General features: G+C 39.2%; 1 protein-coding gene across 2 annotated transcripts; it reads left to right on the top strand.

Annotated features, from left to right (window-relative positions):
- The first annotated feature begins 350 nt into the window (after positions 1 to 350).
- HNF4G (hepatocyte nuclear factor 4 gamma) lies at positions 351 to 19,193 on the top strand. Of its 2 annotated transcripts, none has more exons than XM_074146396.1 (10): positions 351 to 468; positions 3,265 to 3,433; positions 5,742 to 5,836; positions 9,930 to 10,036; positions 13,112 to 13,267; positions 15,976 to 16,063; positions 17,687 to 17,839; positions 18,021 to 18,257; positions 18,556 to 18,678; positions 19,075 to 19,193. In XM_074146396.1, the coding sequence occupies exons 1-10, from the start codon at positions 351 to 353 to the stop codon at positions 19,191 to 19,193; spliced, it is 1,365 nt and encodes a 454-aa protein (XP_074002497.1). The 2 variants fall into 2 exon arrangements, with proteins under 2 accessions (XP_074002497.1, XP_074002498.1); XM_074146397.1 differs by having other exon boundaries at positions 351 to 472; positions 3,269 to 3,433.
- Positions 19,194 to 20,247: the final 1,054 nt, after the last annotated feature.

Below are 20,247 nucleotides of genomic sequence, written 5' to 3'. Positions count from 1 at the left end.
TACAATGTTTATACATTGAAAACAAAACGAGTGGCAGGGCATAGGAGATAGGAAGCTTCCTGCACGTCCTTGGGTTCACTCAAGAACTGAAACCAATATAACCTCTGATAAGGTCATCCCATTAAGCATTCCAAGATTATCAGAAGGGTTGCACTGTATCATAAAAGAAAAAAAAAAAAACCACCACCAATCCCCCAGGTAGAATATAGCAAGCAGAAGCAGTTTTCCAGCTCCTCCCATTGCAGCACGTAAGTGACACACAGTTATAGTTAACTCTGGATTATCAATCACTGCGAAGCAGAATGGGAAGGTTGGGCATTTGAGCAGCTTTTTCCCTGGCTTTGCACTCAATGATGAAGCTCTCGGAACCGATCCTAGACCTGGAAATGGCAAACTACAGTGAAGTTTTAGACCCATCGTATACGGCACTGGAGTTCGAAACGATGCAGATTCTGTATAACGGCACCGGTGAGTTCTGCTCCCTGCTGCAAAATCCAGCCAGGGCACAGAAAAAGCAAAGTTTAGTAATGCTGGAAGGTGTTAGCTCAAAGGTTTATTCGTGGAGCAGTTGGGGGTTGTTTTCGTACTACAAATCTCTTCTTTTACACTTCATCACTAACTCTCAGTTAATAACATTATAATTCTTTAACATTAAGGAAAATAAAAGAGAAGTTACGTGTAATAAAGTAACTGAACTGTACTGTCACCAGTCAGTTAATCAAAGGAAGAAAATGGTGTGTTCAGCAGTTGTTTTATTTACTGTAAGACAACTGAATAACTGGCATTGACAGTTTGGACATGAAACTATATTTCATATGTAACATTCAGAAGAACAGGAAAGAATTATACAGAAGCTTGTAAAAAAAAAAAAATCAGCTACTGTTTCTTGATGCCTAATCTCTAATTGTTGGACTAATATTATATTTATTTAAATGTTAATCAAGCCTTTCTGGGTATGTGTGTATATATAAGCGAACTAGAGTGATTTTTTAAAAAAATTGTGTTGGTTTTCTAGATGCTAATGTTTAGCTGAGAAACACTATTTGTGTTTGTCTAATGTAACATTTTAGGTGAAATTTTTAATCAACAAATTTTTGAGAAATTGCATCAATGTTATGCTTGAAATAGGAAGGACACATTTCACTCTGCCATCTTGAGGACTGACCAAAAAAAAAAAAGGGAAAAGTCAGTCTGTTCAAGTGAAGAAAAATATCAGGCAAACTAAACTACTCTAAAATGGCTTTCCAAATCTTTTAATATGCTTAAAAAAATTGTTTTATTGTATCATGAAGTATAATTCATAGATCTATTGTAGTGTGGATTTTCAAAAGGCAGAACAAACATTTAGTGATCTCCAGGAAGAACTCTTAGCACCTGCATTTCCGTGTATCCCTGCCATATCCAACCCAAGTTGTTTTTTATTGTCAGGCTTGAAGTTTTATCTGGATTTCTGATGTTACTTTACAGCAAGCTCAGTAAACAGAAAGGTAGATTTGGTTGTTGATTTAGGAAAAAAACCCAAACTGTTAAGCCTTAAGTGATTTGGAAGCTCTCGACAACAATTATGCAACTTTTAGATGATTTCTCTGCTTTTGCTCTAATATGGGCTATTTCGTTGGTCATTTGTTTTTTTTGCTGAATAACACCCTCTCAGGTCTGTTAATGTTACATGAAACGGGAAAGCAGATTAAGGAGGTTATGCTGGGTGGCATTATGTGTTGGTGACAGAGCTAGTTAAATTATTCACTGTCAGTGATTACTTTGATAATTATTAGTTATTAGGTGTAGCCCTTTTCCGTTTAGAGCTTGCTTTGAGTTTAGCCTAAGTATTTTCTTGTAGAATTTATAAAAGCATCATCTTGTAGCTACAGTGCTAGTCTGGAACCAAAAGCTGCCTCTTCTGAACCTTCCTATGTGTTTTTTTCTAGCCGTCTAAATTAATTAGAAACATTCAGAGAAGTTTAACAAGCCGCATTCAGGCAGATTACACAGTTCTGTTGAAATCAAGGAATTTTGCAAAATCAGGTCTATTTCCCAGACAGGGAATACTAAGGAAAATAAGGATATCCTTCTGTATATACCCAACTTACATTGCTATGAAATATTTCATTACTAAATTTAAATCTTGTATTTTTGATTATTATGATGCAAAATTAAAAGACTCCAAAAGAAAGGTTTTTTTTTTATTTTTCTAGCTAAAGTAATTCTGTAACCCATTTTTAAAAATAATTTTCCAGTCATGAAAAATCTATTTTTAAAATAAAATAAAATCTTTACAGAACTGAATTCTCACCTTTAAGATTTTATTTTCATTTCATAATTTTTAATATAATTCCCATGTGTATCAACAATTTTACTTCTCGCCCTGTACACTCTTCATGAACTCATGTACTTGACTTGCGAATGCGTGTTTGAATAGCTAATTAACGTGGCGCTCTTTCCTCTCCCTGACTGAACAACTATGAATGTTTAGGGCACACTGCAAACGGCTTTCCTTTCATAAAAACCAGAAGCATAACAGAAAAAAGATATTTTCCAATTATTTCTTTGAACAAGTTTGTTAAACATTGTGACTCAAAGAATAAAAAATAAGTCCGTTCTGATTTCAGGTGAATTTCTTCCATATGGTTTACAATATTCAGTGCCTAATTGTTAATTACGAAGCTAATATTCTCTTGTGCAAGTAAAGTGTGCACCAATGCTCCTTTGGAAAATTTGTTCAAGGAAATAACAGACAGTGCTTTTTTTCATTAAGTATTATGCAAAAATTGTCTTTTTTTTTTTTTTTTTTTCCTGGTCACGTACGCAGTTGTATCTTTGATGGTTGCCAGTTATTGCCAGCTCCTGGGAGAACTGATACACGAGATCTTTGCAGGCTTTACTGGGCAGCACTGCTTTGTGCCGAGGTCCCTCTTCATGTTAGTAGGAGTGTGTACAGAATTATACATGCAGAGTTACACTTTAGTTCTAATTATTTAATTTATATAAATTTAATTTTAATTTCTGACCCCTTTTTAGTCAGAAAGAGTTTCGAATAAAATTACTTGGTGTTGCCAACTTCATAAATCCTGCTAACCTCACCAGAACGTTGAAAGCGTTCGTCTGAATAAGAACCAGATGTAATTAGATGTGCCATGCTATATAAATAGTAAGTGGCAATTAAAAAAAGGTCAGAAAAGGACTCTATTTAAGCACAAATTGTTCATGGTGGGATGATTGAAAGTCTTGTCTATAACTACCTATGTTGTTTTTGCCTCTCCGCAGACAGTTCGGGAGAAGGGGTCAACATGAACACTGCCGACGGGGGGGTCAGTAGTCTCTGTGCGATCTGTGGAGACCGAGCCACCGGGAAACACTACGGGGCTTCCAGCTGCGATGGATGCAAGGGATTCTTCAGGCGCAGCATACGGAAAAACCACGTCTATACCTGCAGGTATTTAAAAAGTGCATCAAGAGTCATAGAATCATAGAATCATAGAATGGTTCGGGTTGGAAGGAACCTCAAAGACCATCCAGTCCCACCCCCTGCCCTGGGCAGGGACACCTCCCACCAGACCAGGTTGCTCAATGCCCCAAGATGCATTAAATTAATTGATTACGTAGGGGTGTTTTCAGCTTTTTCTTTAGGAATTCTAAGTGGTGCTTTTGGTGAGCGTGTGATTCATGGTGTATTCTTATGATTTGGGCAAAATGTCTTTTATTCAAGATTACTTGACACGATGCATTCTACATTCCAGATGTCTGTTGGTATTATTGACATCATTATATCACTCAAGAGCTGTTTCACTCTTTTATTTATAATCAGATAGGTCATCTTCTGAAAAAAAAAAAAAAAGGAAAAATTCTCAGATTTTCACTGGCGGTGTGAAAACTGTAGTTCTTAACTGTTTTCTAAGAATTCCTTTCAATTTTTTTTTTTTCTTAGGAACGCCATTTCTGAATAGGAAGCCTAAGATTTATGAGTCTTGTTTTGTAGAGTGTACAAGCACATCTACACACCTTCCCACACTGCTCTTTTGAGTGACTGTGTTCCCCCCTGTCAGCCTGAATGGCAGTCTGCTAATTTCTGGGTGTCTGGCTGCCCAAATTATCACCCTGCAGGTCCGTGCACCATGTTTGGTGAACTGTCCTGTGCATGCATGAGTCCATAAACTGTCAGTTTTAAGTCACACACAGAATATATGGAAATTTCTGTGAGTTCAGACAAATCAGAGAAAACTCTGTAAGAAATGCTTGTTACTGGAAATATTTGCTACACTCTTCATTGGCTGCTTAATACTCTTATATGGAAATCTGTCCCTCACAGACATATCACAGTGATATGGCACAGACATACTCCTTAAGTGGTGTGACAAAAGCTGATGTAAGTGATTCTAAGAAGAGCTCTGCAAAAGAGAGATCTATTTATCTAACAAACACGTGCACAACAAAAAGGGCAGAAGCCCGACAAGGGGAGGAGGAGATACCTCGTGTACATTTCCCTTAGGTCCACATGTAGGTGTGGATGAGAGCTTGGGCGAGCCACGTTGCAGCGTTGTGCTCTGTGTGTTTCCTCATGTCTTTATTACATTGCGTTGTTAGAAAATTTCCCTCCTGTTTCCTGTTTAGATTGTCATCTGTAATGATACATGTGGCTTGTTCATTGGTATTTCGTAACCTTTGCCAGCCAAGGGCACTGATTTCCCAGCTGAGGGCTCCTCCGTGCCAGTGACACCTGGCACTTTCCTTGATCATAGAGTCATAGGATGGTTTGGGTTGGAAGGGACCTTAAAGATCATCGAGTTCCAGCCCCCCTGCCCTGGGCAGGGACACCTCCCACCAGATCAGGTTGCTCAAAGCCCCATCCAGCCTGGCCTTGAACCCCTCCAGGGATGGGGCAGCCACAGCTTCTCTGGGCAACCTGTTCCAGGGTCTCACCACCCTCACAGCAAAAAATTTCTTCCTGACATCTCATCTAAATCTCCCCTCTTTCAGGTTAAAACTGTTACCCCTCGTCCTATCACTAGACTCCCTGATCCAGAGTCCCTCCCCATCTCTCCTGGAGCTCCTTTAGGGACTGGAAGTGGCTCTAAGGTCTCCCCGGAGCCTTCTCTTCTCCAGGCTGAACAACCCCAACTCTCTCAGTCTGTCCTCACAGCAGAGGGGCTCCAACCCTCCGAGCATCTTCATGGCCTCTGCTGGACCTGCTCCAACAGGTCCATGTCCTTCCTGTGCTGAGGACTCCAGAGCTGGACACAGTGCTCCAGGTGGGGTCTCCCCAGAGCGGAGCAGAGGGGCAGAATCCTCCCCTCGCCCTGCTGGCCACGCTGCTGGGGATGCAGCCCAGGATGGGGTTGGCTTTCTGGGCTGCCACCACACATCCTTTCCTTTTTCTATTTGTAGCTTTTCTTTTTCTTTTTTTTTTCCCATTGATGCAGCCAGTTACGGACACATCTCACAAGCAAACTGAGGTGTAAATGATGCACATAACTCCAAAATTTTCCCCACTTGCCCATTCCAATCCATGTATCTCTACACACACATATATACCTGTGAACTGAGCAGGTATGAAACATCTCTCTAGACTGATAAATAAAAAATAATAATAAAATAAAATAAAATAAAATAAAAAAAAAAAACAGAAGGAATTTTGTGTTTATAGACATTATTCTGACAGGCCAGATTAGTTGGTTTTCTTTCTTTGTAATCAAGGTGCTGCTTTTTTAACGCTTTATACATTTACCTTTTCTTGTCTCTGATAGATTCAACCGACAGTGTATTGTTGACAAGGACAAAAGGAATCAATGCAGATATTGTCGCTTGAAAAAGTGTTTTCGCGCAGGAATGAAAAAAGAAGGTAATGGAGCAATTTATTATCTGATATACAGAGAGAAATAATCTGAATTAGTTTTAAAATATAATAAAAATACTAAGAAGACCTCCAGCAGACTAATTCAATGGAAAGTCTGCTATAGTGCCTTCATGATGGAGAAATGCTTTTATATTCAGGTGAAATCTAATTTTCAGGGGGATAAGCAGTTCTAACACTTTGAGCATTAGCAAATCTGTGGGTTTAAGTTAGTTTTTCAACTGTTTAATCCATGAATCCTGGCACCAAAAATCATTGATTTCTAAATCATAGAATCATGGAATGGTTCAGGTTGGAAGGGACCTTTAAAGATCATCAAGTTTCAACTCCCCTGCCCCGGGCAGGGACACCTCCCACCAGACCAGGTTACTCAAAATGTTGAGGCGTATCCTGGAAAAGTTCTGTGTGAGTTTATATTTATTTTTACCAAATTTGAGTGATAAAATCTCTGGGATTTTGTTTCTACCCTACCTAAGTAATGACAGTGCCAATTTACTGGTTCTTCCCTTAAATTTAAATGTCTGAAGCATTTAAGCCAGAGGAAGGAGTGTGAAGTTGAGTGAAAAAGTCGTGGTGAGAGCAGTAGTGGTTCCTGTTGGTGGAGTGTCCGTATTAGCTGAAAAAAAAATTCTAATCTCATTAGGGCTTAATATGGGAAGATTGTTAATTGTGCATCTCACTGGCAGACGTGAAGACTTCAACGCGGGTGTCACAGTGATGCTCCTGTCAAAGTGGAAGGACCAGACAACCATGAAAGAAGAGCAATAGGGAAGGAAAGGCAGTGGGAATATCAGAGGATTTTTGTATCAGGTTCCTGGGGCTGTTCCTTTACTGGCAATTATCACGTGGTGGCAAAGAGATGCCCTTGATCTTATTTAAATAAGCACTCAAAAATGGTCCATCGCAAACTTTGGTACCTGTTTTGTTTGGAGCATGGTGTATCTGCCCTAAGATAAAGGAAGCTGTTTCTTTATGTTCTTATATATCTATACTAAAGCATTGCTTTGCTAGTGATCAGGTTTTAGTATGAAGTAAAATGGATTTTCTCCTTGCAGCTGGATGGGGATATTCTAAACAGCGTTACACTGCGTACGTGTGAAATAGGTTTGCTAATTCTTGTGGATCTCCTTGAACACAAGATTAGCCTTCTGGAATTTGAGCCATTAAAATCAGTAACATATTGTATATAAACTAGCAATCTTACATAAAGAAAAGGGTGAAGAAAAGGCAAGACCTGTGTGTCCACAGCAGCCCTAAAAGTTTTGCAAAAAAAGCAAAGCTTCACAGACTTTCAAAACCTCGAATTAAAGAATAGCCTAGCTCAGAAGGGACATCTGGAAGTCATCTAGCCCAGGCCTCCACTTAAAGCAAGGCTGACTTCTAGGTTCAGTCAGGTTGCTTAGGACCCTCTCCAGCCAGATTTATGCAGTCCCCAAGAGGGGAGATTCCACAGCCTCTCTCAGCAACTTCTTCCAGTGCTTGGCCGCCCTCATCGGGAAGAGGTTTTTTCCTTATATTGAATTGGAATATGTCTTGCTGCAGTTCGGGTGGTGTCCGTTGCCCCTTGTCCTTTCACTGTGCATCTGAGAAGAATCTGGCTCCATGTTCTGTAAAACTACAGAAATTAGACCCCCACCTCCACCTTGTTCCTCTCTTTTCCACATGAACAGATGCCTCTCTCTGCTTCACCTTGTGCAGGTGAACTGTGCAGGACAGGGAACTGCTGGAGAGAGTCCAGTGGAGGCTACGAAGATGATCAAGGGGCTGGAGCACCTCTCTGATGAGGAAAGCTGAGAGACCTGGGGCTGTTCAGCCTGGAGAAGAGAAGACTGAGAGGGGACCTCATCGATGCTGAGCAATATCTAAAGGGCAGGTGTCAGGAGGATGGGGTCAGGCTCTTCTCAGTGGTGCCCAGTGATAGGACAAGGGGCAAGGGACACAAGCTGGAACATGGGAAGTTCCATCTGAAAATGAGGAGGAACTTCTTTCCTGTGAGGTTGGCAGAGCCCTGGAAGAGGCTGCCCAGAGAGGTGGTGGAGTCTCCTTCTCTGGAGACATTCAAACCCAGCCTGGACGTGTTCCTGTGGGACCTGCTGTGGGTGACCCTGCTCTGGCAGGGGGTTGGACTGGATGATCTCCAGAGGTCCCTTCCAACCCCTACCATTCTGTGATTCTGTGATCCTGTGGGTTAGCACTCCATAGCCTTCCACTGGACACTGCCCAGTTTTCCAGGGTCTTTTGTGTACTGGGGAGCCCAAACCGGAGAAATAATCACTGCCCTCAAGATGCTAAAGCAGCCTGATGCATGGCCCGCTGACATCGCCATGAGACATGCTGCTGCCTCCTCTTTATGAAGACAGAACCTGCACAAAACTTTTAACCTAATTTACGCCGCTCTGTATCCTCTGGTCCCGCTCCCTATAAAACTTTCATTTTTTCATAGCATCCAAGCCATGTTTATTCAAGGTTTCCCAGTGCTAAAATAATTCAAAACACTGAATTGTACATTTAAGTGCTTGTGTGTCTCTGTATACCTCTCCGCACTGTCAGGGGATGTCTCGTAGCAGAAGTGTAGCATAGTCTATATTATCATTTCTTAGCTAGTTTTTAGCAAATCGCTTTCTTTTCTTCAGGGTGAAGAAAAGCCAGTAAAAGCTATACAAGTCCTATGAGCAAATAGTCCCCCTTCCTCTGGTGTAGGCAGTTTTAACCTGAAATGACAAAAAGGAGGACAGACAATCCACTCTAATAATTCAAAATTATGCATAGACAGGAGAAAATTGAAGAATTTCCCTGTGATTCTCAAAGTGCTCCACCAGTGACTTTCACTAGTGATTGTCAAAATAGCTTACTATTTTTCTAATACTAATCAGCGCTGACCTTATTTTAATTCTCTGGGTAGCGCTGAAGCTGCTGAGATTCATTGAATGGTTTTTTCTCTGGTCTTTTTAAAAAGGTTATATTTTTTGTTTCCCATCCACATGAACATTTAGCACTTTGTGTTTATCACTGCACAGCATTTCTGACTGTGACCTTAATAAAAGGCCCGCCAGTAAGTGTCCTTGGCAAAAAGTTAGTACACCTCTGGAATAAACTATGTGCATTGTTCAGATAAACCCTGAAAACTATTCAGGGCATAGAATATTTAGGTTTTTTTATTGAAGCCTTTGGTACTACTCCTAAATTCTGTAATGCAGATTGTTTCCCACAAAGTAGCAAACATATCTTTGGAAATAAAGCTGCTGCTCTTAAAAGATGATGAGATTCCTTGTGCAATAAAAAGATTTTGATCAGCACAATTCTTTTTTTTTTTTTTCTCCTTGGCCTAACCTTGGACATAATCTAGGTTTTAGAAAAATCTGATTGATAGTTTTGTTTTTTCTTCTTCCTTCAATTCAAAAATAAGCCTTCCTAAGCCTTGCGTGTGCTGATTAAGGAGTCCTTGTCCAAAGCCCTTTCAACTGCCCTTTCTTTGGACCCCATGAAACAAAATTTACGGGCCTAAAACTTTTTTGGTGTTTTTATAAATTTTTTTTTTACTTAGTTAATGTTCTATACATGGGCTAGGAGTGCAGTGTCACTGAGGAGGAGCATGAGATTTATGTTTTAACTGGTGGATTAAGTTGAGGACCGACCCCTGTTTCAGGGTGTCGTGCAGCAGAGCAGCAGAAGGGCTTTGGCGCTTCCTCTGGCTGAGACGCTTTGCCGGCGGTGGTGCTGTACCTCCGGACCTCTTCAGCAGCCTGGAGGTGTCGACTCCTACCACTATCATAAAGCCTCCCTTATTAAATTGGTTAAAATGACAGCGTGTGTTCAAATTTGAAGGAAGAAAGGGGTTTTACTGTAATAAAGCCAGTCACAAAAGTGCTGATAATTCAGTATCTATCTACAATTACTTACTCGTAGTTTTTACAGGCAAACCGCACACAAATAAAGACCGTAAACATGTATTGTCATCCTTCCTCATCACTCAGAGCTAAAAGCATAAGGTCTTTTTCAAATGTCATACCTTTTGATTCTTATAGTTATCTAGTGTGGCAATGTCTGCAAGTCAATAAATGAGATGATTATTCTTTTCCAGCTGTACAAAATGAACGGGACAGGATAAGTACGAGAAGAACCACTTATGATGGCTGCAACATTCCCTCGATTAGCACATTGTCACAAGCTGAGACACTCTCCCGTCAGGTACTGAGCTCTACCACAAAATTATTTGATGATTTTAAGATCATTTTTTCTAAAGTTAAATACCTTTCAATTTCTTATTGTATTAAATATAATTATTGAGATTACTTTTTTCTACTTCGAGAATGCACCCGGCTTCCTCTACCCAATGGAAGAATCAGTACTAGAATACATTCTTAAAGCAAAGTCAATAAAAAAAAATCCTACTTTGCCCAAGACAATATGTCCTAGGTGCCTTTCTTAATAAAGCTTTATGATTCTTTCTGCTTTTAAATCAGTTGCTGTCTCAGACAGATGGTAGCATCTATCTATCCTTGAGGCTGGCTTTCCCATGAAACATTAGGGAAAAAATTGTCCAAAGCCATTACATTCAAAGGGGTGTGGACACTCATTTCCTTACATTCTTTTGAAAATCCCATTTTTAATATCCTTAGACATTATAAATAAGGCAAACAGAAGTGTTCCAACTACAGTCTATTCACATCTCTCTTTTAAATTTTCTTTGTCTCATCTGAACTTCATTTTCTTTTTTTTTTTTTTCCCCTATCCAATCAATTGCTGAATGGAACAGTCTCCAGTCCTTTTCTGCACCTCAGATAAATCACAGTCATTGATTCTGCATTCTTGCACCTCTTACTAACTTACTTAGAATTTAACTGCCACCTTTATGATTTCATGTTGACTGATTTATACATCCCCAAATGTTTTGTAATCTCATCCTTCATCAGCATCTCTCTTAGGGTGGAACTGTCTGTAAAGAATTGATGCAGGAATTACTGGGTGATAGTCTTTGGTACATATTGCATGTCTGGGCAGACTAGATGCACATAATGGACCATCCTACCTTTCATACCTATACAGTATGAAAAATATACCTATTTTTACCTCCTTAGTAATTCTTTGAACTTGCTTATTGTGCTTTTTTTGTGTTACTCCCTTAATCATTTCCAACTGTTATATGCAATTCAGGAATAAGTGCTGTCTAAAACAGAATCACATCCTCAGCCTTTCCTGCCACAAAGTTCTTTTCAGGCAGTAGATTCCTGGCCTAAAACATCACCTTGAGTATACACATAAATTATTCTACTTATTATCTGGCATCATAGGATTGTAAAATCATTTAATTGGGAAAGGACCTTTAAGACCACCAGGTCCAACCAACACAAAATAGATCAAGAGTGGGAATGAGAAAGGGAGAGGTCAAGACAGGGATAAAGAAAAAAGACTGCCAGAGAGACTGGGATGATAAAGAAAAAGAAAGAGAAGACCACAGGAATAAGAGAGAAGATATCAGAGAAGAAAGAAGTTCAAGAGATATCCCTGAGGAAAGAAAATCCAAGAAGCATCACAGAAATTAAAGCAGTCCAAGTCCTCGTTGGTCACCCAAATGTCGCTGTGAGCAACACTATCAAGAAATGTACACAGTCAACGGCTGAGGAAAGCCAGGTCTTCTCATCCAAGAAAGGTCAAAAAAGGAAAAATGTAGAGAAAAAGCAGAAGAGTTTCAAGGGTGATTCTGAAGTTTCTGACAAAGAAACTGTTCCGTGTCATAAGAAGAGGAAAGGCCTGTTTCTCTGTAACAAAAGAAGAATTGGTTGAAGCAGCACCTGAGAAGGCTGTGGCAGAAGTCCCCAAAAAAAGATACAACATGTAGTGACTGTTTTGTTGTAGTAGGAGAGAACTGCTCCCACTGTGCCAGGCATATGTGATGATACACTCTTGGCCTCAAAGACCAAGAGGTCACATTAACATGATGGAAAAGTAAAGTCTTAAAGGTCCTTGTTTTTTCCTCAATTGAATGAGTCTGTAAGATGAGTCCAGTCCTGAGGAGAGACTTGGAGGAGGTGGTAGTGTCACAAAACATTGGCCAAATCCTTCAGCTGTGAAATGAGGAAGGAGGTGGCATCCATCCCTTTCAAAATTTTCATATTAAAATAGGGAAAATGAATTATTTTTGTCCCTGAAGATCCATTACAGGGGGCAATTGTACAAGGACAATTTTTCTCCCACAGACCCAGGAGAGGCTTCCAGGATTATGTAAACATGAAAGGGACCTGCTGGACTCTCATGGGAGTCAAGGCACATGTCTCTGATGGTTCTCTGGACAACAGGGATCTAGTCTTATATTGTCATGTTCAAGTCAATGTGCAATGTTCAAGTCATGGTCAATGTCAATGGGCACAAGTTGCACCAGGAAGGGTTTCAGCTCAGTATAAGAAATTTCTTATTTTTCCTTTTTTACTTATTTTTCCTTTTCTCTTTTTCTTTTTCTTTTTTCTTCCCTGGAATGATTGCAGCTATAAACTGACCTTCTTTTCCCAGACTTGGTTTTATCTTAAGTTGTCTTTCCTGCCTGCCTTAAGAGCAAGCCTGGTTTTGTTCCTTTCCTTTAAAAGTCATTTAGAATTTCAAGATTTGGCTCAGTGATTATGTGAAAGTGCCCCAGCTTCAGGCCCAGAAAGATATTGCTCTCTCCTTATTTCACAGAACACTGTTCACTGCAGGTGGTCTAATGCACACTCATATCCTTTACATTTGCTCTGAAATGTCTCAGGCCTCTGCCTATGCTGCTGCTTCATCATTACAAACCATTCTCCTCCAGGCACTAAAACCCCTGTTTTACCTTCTAAAGTTAATGATACTTGTCTTTTCACTAGAAGAACATGCTACCCCTTTATCTCTCTCTTTCTTTGCCCTTAATGTTACTGCATGCCCCTATGAGCTCTTGGGTTTTTTTTCTGAAATGAAGTGAACGTCAACCATTTTAAAGGAATAAACCCACTTTCTCCAACCCCCATAAAAAGGGCTCTGGTATATTTTAAGTTAGTATTTTGGAATGAGAAGATATTGTATCATGATACGAATAGTGTAATTTTTAACATACTATAATACACACTGGTAATAATGAGAAATAAAAATTTATAATTTACGTGCAGACTAATGGTCCATTTGGTCAAGGAATTTCTCAAGAGCATGCATGATTACTGCTGCCATTTTTTTCTTAAATATGCTGTTAACCAGTGAAAATGCAATTATATGAAATGTAACATTGTTATTTTTTTCTCTCACTATGGCCAGATCTCAATCTCCAGTCCTGGTGCTAGCACTGACATAAATGTTAAGAAAATTGCTGGTATTAGTGATGTCTGTGAATCTATGAAGCAACAACTTTTGGTCCTGGTGGAATGGGCTAAATATATTCCAGGATTCTGTGAATTACCACTGGATGACCAGGTATAAGAGGAGACCAAAGAGAGAACTTTAATGAATGTCCTGTTATTTCTGTGATATTTAAATGTTATGATTAACCACTCTTTTTTTTTTTTTTTTTTTGTCTGATCGCATAGAGTTAGGTGCTAGATCAACTCTCTTAAAATTTTTTAAAGCTTTGAAATAGCAGCGTCACAAAAAAGCCAGAGGAAATTGATAAGGCTCTAGCACAGTAACAAAAAGAAGCAGGAAACTAGTATATATTTCAGTGATTTGTGCTTTCTGTATTCTTTTGGAAGCAGAGATACCAAGCTGCATGGAAAAATGAAAAAAACCTTGTAAAAAAAAAGCCATGCTTTTTTTTGGACATTGCAAATTATTTATTTCATGTTCCCCTTTCATTATAATATGGTTTAAGACAGTGCGTTGTTTAATTTGAAGCAGATCTTCTCTACTTGCAAAAAATAAAAGCCATTAGAATCTCGAACAAATGCCAAACGTACCAATATCAATCCATAGCAAACAATCTTTCATATAATAAAATGTACTAAAATTATATTATATATAATGAGTGTGGGGGGAAAAAAGCATCAAACCTTGAAACTTCTTAAGGATTTTTGTGACAGAGGTCTGATCTATCTTCACATCTGTAATAAATTCTAATTTATCTCTGGGTTTCAAAGTTGTGCTCAGAACCAGTGTCTCCACGTTGCAGTGAGTGGTCCTCTCACTGACCTCCTGGGCAGAAGGTTAATTCATGGTGCAGGATCTCTCGATTCCAGTCCACCAAAATCTCATTCAGCTTGAAAATGACTCTGTGAAGTTGAATTGTGTAATTCCTCCTTTTTGCCTCTTCAGTCTCTCAGTGTTGGACAAAATCCTGCAAGGAGAGTTAGATCATCCTTGGGTTTGAGACTCAAACTGAGCTAGTTCCCTCTTATACTCTTCCTCAGGGACATGGAGGTATGTCAGGCCAAGGAGACCCCCCAAAATAGGAGCTTAATGATGTCTTTGCAGACATGCAGAATAGATGATATGTGTGCACAAGCTCAACATACTGGGATAAGTTAAAAGTCCATCTGTGCGAAAGGACAATTTTAAATGCATTGGTTACACAGAGGCAACAAAAGTAAAAGTAATAAATTTCTGGTTTTATTGTTAAGATGACATGAAGGAAAAGAGAAGGGATCAGCCCTCATTAAACAGTTCCTGTCTGTATTTAAAAAAACACAAAAAAATCATCTTAGAAAGATAGGCTGAAAACACTCCTCAGTACTTGAGGGGTACATGTTGGGAAATACTCCGGAAACTTAAGTACCTAAGAAGAGTAGTGACAAAGGTATTGGGAGTTAAAAGTTCCCCAGTTCAAGAAGGACAGGGAACTGCTGGAGAGGGGACAGCAAAGGGTTACGAAGACAATGAGGGGACTAGAACATTTCTCTGATGAGGAAAGGCTGAGGGACTTGGGTCTGTTTAGTCTGGAGAAGAGAAGACTGAGGGGGGATCTGATCAACGCCTACAAATACTGAAAGGGTGGGTGTCAGGAGGATGGGGCCAGTCTTTTTTCAGTGGTGCCCAGGGACAGGACAAGAAGGAATGGGCACAAACTGGAACATGGGAAGTTCCATCTGAAAATGAGGAGGAACTTCTTTCCTGTGAGGGTGGCAGAGCCCTGGAAGAGGCTGCCCAGAGAGGTGGGGGAGTCTCCTTCTCTGGAGACAGTCAAACCCAGCCTGGATGTGTTCCTGTGGGACCTGCTGTGGGTGACCCTGCTCTGGCAGGGGGTTGGACTGGATGATCTCCAGAGGTCCCTTCCAACCCCATATCATTCTGTGATTCTGTGATTCTGTAAAACAAATGCCACTGTTGCATTTGTGATAGCCTCTTTCTAAGGGACATTGTGCATTTAGTTATGAAATAAACCATCAGGGTTTGATCAAATGATTCCTGACCTGGGAATCAGCCTGGTGTATAAACCGTAGAGCAGGCCACAGCAGGTAAGTTAACTCTGCTGAGAACCTGAAAAGTCTGAACACGTTAAGTATTCCTGGGTGCTGTGTGCCTTTACATCACTCATAATATTGGCTTGGATCCCTAAGAAAAGAATGACTTGCCAAGACAGGAGTTCCTTGAGGAAGTAGAGGCCAGCGCTGAAGTTTCAAGCAGACGTTAAAAAAAAAAAAAAAAAAAAAAGGAATGCAAATAGGTGACAAAGAGTAAACTAATGACCACATTTTCAAGTGCCTTCCTGGTATGAGTCAGGTTTCTTCTTTGTTGGCAGTAGTGGATGTTTTAGCGTGTTTGGCTTTGTTGGGGAAACAGCTCCTTTAAGTGCCACATAAAGTTTTGGTTCAAGGTGACAAAAACAAAACACTGATAGTGCTGAATTTATTGTTCGTTCCAGCCCACTGGAGTCTTCAGTATCAACTTAAAATTCCAGAGGAAACTTTGTTAAGGGAATAGGCACTAGGAAATAAATGCAAGTATCATATTTATTGAGAAGTATTTTGCAGAGACGGTGTTTAAAATCTAGAAGTGAGGGAGGATGACAATTTAATTATAGTGGGCTGTTAGTACAGTGTTAAAGTTTTTACATTTTGTGTTAGAATCTTGGTCTTAAATATGTACCTATAGCTGAATACACTCACGGTAATATGCATCCTCATTTCTTTTGCCCTTTTGGGAACTTAACTGCTTTGTCTTCTGATGATTCTGATGTCTTTTTCCTTGAGGTTGCCCTGCTAAGAGCACACGCCGGGGAACACTTGTTGCTTGGAGCAGCAAAACGGTCCATGGCCTATAAGGACATTTTACTTTTAGGTAAATATTGGTTTTGTTTTAATTAATAATTATGATGTTCTAGTACATTAGCAACCATGTAATCAGTTAAGTGGGACAACTCTTCTGGCACAATCGAAGCAATGCCTTCTGTGGATGCTAAATAGCTATTAATTACATATTGTCATGTGCCCTGTTCCAGCAAAAGCAGGTGGACCATTTCCTGTGAGTTTCTACAGCTCAAGGTTTATTTGATAGCAGAAACCACAACTTAAGAGAGATCCTGGCCAATTGTCTCCTTACATTAGCATCCTTTCTGCACCTTTGTCCCATAAAAAACAACAACAACAAAAACCCCAGAAAAAAACTTTGTGTAAGAGAGGAGCAGCCAGACTGTGGCCCATGTACTAATTTCAGTCTTCATGAAAACCATGTATCTGGAGCTTTCTCAAGAGCCCTTCGGACATAGTCAGAGAAGATCCTACAGGCTAGAAAACTGGATGGCCATGTGGAAGTTCTTGTGGGTCTTGTAGGTCTTCTTGGCCAGGATTTCTGATGTGAGACAAAACTAGTGGAATATAGACTCAAACTAGTTTCTTCACTGGTCACGTTGTACAAGGAGGTTTTCCACTACTTGTTCTTCCTCTTTGGTCCTGCCTTTTTTATGGCTCTAAATCAGCTTTAATCTATTTTTACTTATATTAAAAGGACAAGAAAGGCTTGTTCTGGAGATATGACTCTCACCAGGAATCCATTCAAGTTAAAAACTACACAAATTACTTTCTTAACCTAATTCTTTCTCTAGATACAGTTTTACTGACAAAATTAACAGAAATAAAAAGGAAATATTGGCAGTTTTATTGGGATTAGTAGGTAATAAGGAAAATAAAGATAAAATTATAAGAATAAAAATTATAGTCAGTACCACCAACATCAGCATATATACCAAAAGAAGAAACAATTTGAGGCTCCAAGGCTTATTTCTGATACTTGGAGGTAGATATCTATAAAGCTTATATTGCCATTGTCATTTTGTCATAGATCTCTTGTGATAAAATCATCAGCTTTTCTCTCAAAAACTGCTTGGTGGCTTTTGGAAACTCTGTGATGATTTCTGGACAGAACGTGAACTATGATGCCGTGATGGAGACAGCTCCAAAACGGAAATTTAAAATTAAAAGAGGAGGGAAAATTCATTCTTTACTGAAAATTTTATGATGCTTCTAAATTTTATTAGGGGTAACAGAGGCACCTGTTAGAAAAACAAGCATTCCTGGTGTCTCTTCTGGAGGAAGGCATCTTTGTCCATTGACAAATCCTGGTCATTCAGCTTGGGATATATTATTTTAATGGGGGAAGAAGAAGATAAAGATAAAGGCCTTCTTGCTCCATACTTGTGCAGTCAAATACGGACCTCAGTAACTGGACATGTTGGCAGGTGTCACAGATTATTTACTGGGTGACAGGTATATTTTGCACATGTACTCTGTTTGCAAAGAACAGTTTTGTATGATACGAAGGAGTATCATACAAGTAATAATGAGAGTTATTACTTAAAAAAAATATGAATTTTATTAAGCAAAATGAGATGTCCTTTTGAAAGGACAAGTATGTTACGTCCAAGTCTTTATATCCATCCACATGTTGGTGTTCTTTCTCTCCAAGGCAACAATTACATTATCCATCGCAACAGCAGTGAAGTAGAGATCAGCCGAGTAGCAAATCGGATTCTAGATGAATTAGTTCGACCCTTCCAGGAAATTCAAATAGATGACAATGAGTACGCCTGCTTGAAAGCGATTGTGTTTTTCGATCCAGGTACCTTTTAAAAAATATCTCTCAGAATTGTTTTACACGTGATTATATCGAAAGTGATTTTTGTTGTTGTAGCACCTGCTCAGGTTGTCTAGCTGGGTGGAAAAGAATAAAATGAAAAATAGCAAGATGCTCCTCCCAAATCGTAATCTGTCTTGAGTTTAAGTTTTCATCATTTTTTAAGATGCAAAAGGCCTGAGTAATCCAATGAAGATTAAGAACATGCGGTTCCAAGTCCAAATCAGTTTAGAGGATTATATTAATGACCGTCAGTATGACTCCCGAGGAAGATTTGGAGAACTTCTGCTTCTACTGCCTACACTCCAGAGCATCACTTGGCAAATGATTGAGCAAATACAATTGGTTAAACTATTTGGAATTGTCAAAATTGACAGTTTGCTTCAGGAAATGTTACTGGGAGGTAAGCTAACAACTTGTTAAATTTACCATGTGGTATTATGTTGAATTTATCATACTACAGATGGAAGAAGCCTTACAAATATTTCATGAAATCCACTATTAATGCAGTCAAAACACTAAAAATAAACACAGTGCTTAATATGGTTGAAGTCTGGTTAAATTGTTTAATGAATACCCAGAGGAAATTATTCAAATTGCCAATCAAAATATTTGCTCAGCGGAAATGTAATTATTGAAGTATAAGTTGCTGGCAACAACATGCTTTTTTGAATTGATGTACGCTCCTGTTATTTCTGCAGGTACTTCTAATGACGCCAGTCATCTGCATCACCCAGTGCATCCTCACTTAGCCCAGGATCCGTTAACTGGCCAAACTATCCTCATAAGTTCAATGTCGGCTCCTGTACATACAGAACAGATTTGTAAGTAATTGCGAGTTAGCCTTCTGTCATAACATTTCACTGTTATATTTAAGAATATTAATTAGAATGGTGGCCTGTCAGTTCTCGTAGAGCTATTTCATCAGCATTCTCAAATTAAAATAATTGCGCATTAAAAATGTATGCATATAAACAGTGTTAAGTAAGAGACTTTGACCTGAATTTAATCTATTTTTAAAAATTCAGCACCATTCCGATATAGAATTGTTTTCACATGCACAATTTTTAATGGACTGAAAATTCCGATAATTAAAATATCCTCTTTCCTTAGCATGCCACATGTAACAGGCCTACCTTTCAACGCAGTAGCATGTAGATTTGTATGCAGAGTAGGCCAGAATGTAAAAATACGTAATTCTTTCTATATTCTTTTTTCAGCAACTCCAGAAACTCCATTACCTTCCCCTCCTCAAGGCTCTGGGCAAGAATACAAAATGCCTACAAATCAGGCTTCAGTCATCGCACAGCAAACTATTTTGAAACAAAAGCCATTGTGATGTTTCTGTCTCTGTCTTACCCTTCCTTCTTCCTTCCTTCCTTCCTTCCTTCCTTCCTCCCTTCCTTCCTTCCTTCCTTCCTTCCTTCCTTCCTTCCTTCCTTCCTTCCTTCCTTCCTTCCTTCCTTCCTTCCTTTCTTCCCTCCTTCATTCCATTACTCCTTCTCTCCTTCCCCCCTTCCTTCCCTTCTTCTTTTTTATGCACTAGATAAATTGGTAGGACACTTGCACATTTAAAATCTCAGGATGATAAAGGAAAATATTTCCTCAGCAGCCACTACTGTGGGTGTTTCTTAAAACACCTGATGATGATTTGGGAAGTGATGCTCACTGTTCTGACTGCCATGTACAGCTGTAGCTGTGGACACCGCAGCCAGACAAATTTGTATAGAGGTTGATATTATTTTTAGATCTTTTAACTGCACAGATTCATTTTTTTTTTATTTCCTGGTTTAGTTGTTGTCTTAATATTATTGTTTTAGATGTGTATATAATTTTTTTTCATTGTGACGGTACTGGTTAGTGCTTGTTTAGCTGTGAATTGTAGACAAAAGGCAGGTTAATCAGGCAAAAGCCAAGATTCTATTAATAGTAAAGCAGCAGGCTACCAAATAAAACACAAGCATTAAATAAAAAGAAGAAAACACTTAACGGACAGAAATACCCAACCCATTTAAAAAAACCAAAAAAAACAACAAAACAAAAAACCTTGATTTGAAAGAACCATCTCTCTCAAGTAAAATTTCCACAAGAGAGTTGAATTCTCCCTGCTTACCTCTTTGTGTGAACCAGAGGACCTGCCATGGGCAAATATGTCTGAGGACTTTTTAAAATCTTAAATTTTAAATCTTTAAAATTTTTAAAATACACAGTAGCATCTCTATCAGTCAATTGGACAGTTCCAAGGCATGGATGCTACTGTTTATCTTGCTAATAGGTGGAGCAAGGGTATACTTTTTGATCAGGACTAACTAATACTCTTCCCCAACAATTTCTGGGCACGCTTTGGGAATGAGGCCAGTCTAGGGACATTTGTCCCCAGGTGCTTTGGATAC

The sequence above is a fragment of the Numenius arquata genome, chromosome 4, assembly GCF_964106895.1.
Source record: "Numenius arquata chromosome 4, bNumArq3.hap1.1, whole genome shotgun sequence".
Taxonomy (NCBI): Eukaryota; Metazoa; Chordata; class Aves; order Charadriiformes; family Scolopacidae; genus Numenius; species Numenius arquata.
Note: the sequence above shows the minus strand (reverse complement) of the source record. Positions and strands in the feature narration are given on the sequence as shown.

Bases quoted from the DNA above. Each gene is read 5' to 3' on its own strand.
- HNF4G (XM_074146396.1), top strand. From the start codon at position 351: ATGATGAAGCTCTCGGAACCGATCCTAGACCTGGAAATGGCAAACTAC. The intron at 16,064-17,686 runs GTAAATATTGGT...TTTCTCTCCAAG, and splicing joins TAAGGACATTTTACTTTTAG to GCAACAATTACATTATCCAT. The intron at 17,840-18,020 runs GTACCTTTTAAA...TCATTTTTTAAG, and splicing joins GATTGTGTTTTTCGATCCAG to ATGCAAAAGGCCTGAGTAAT.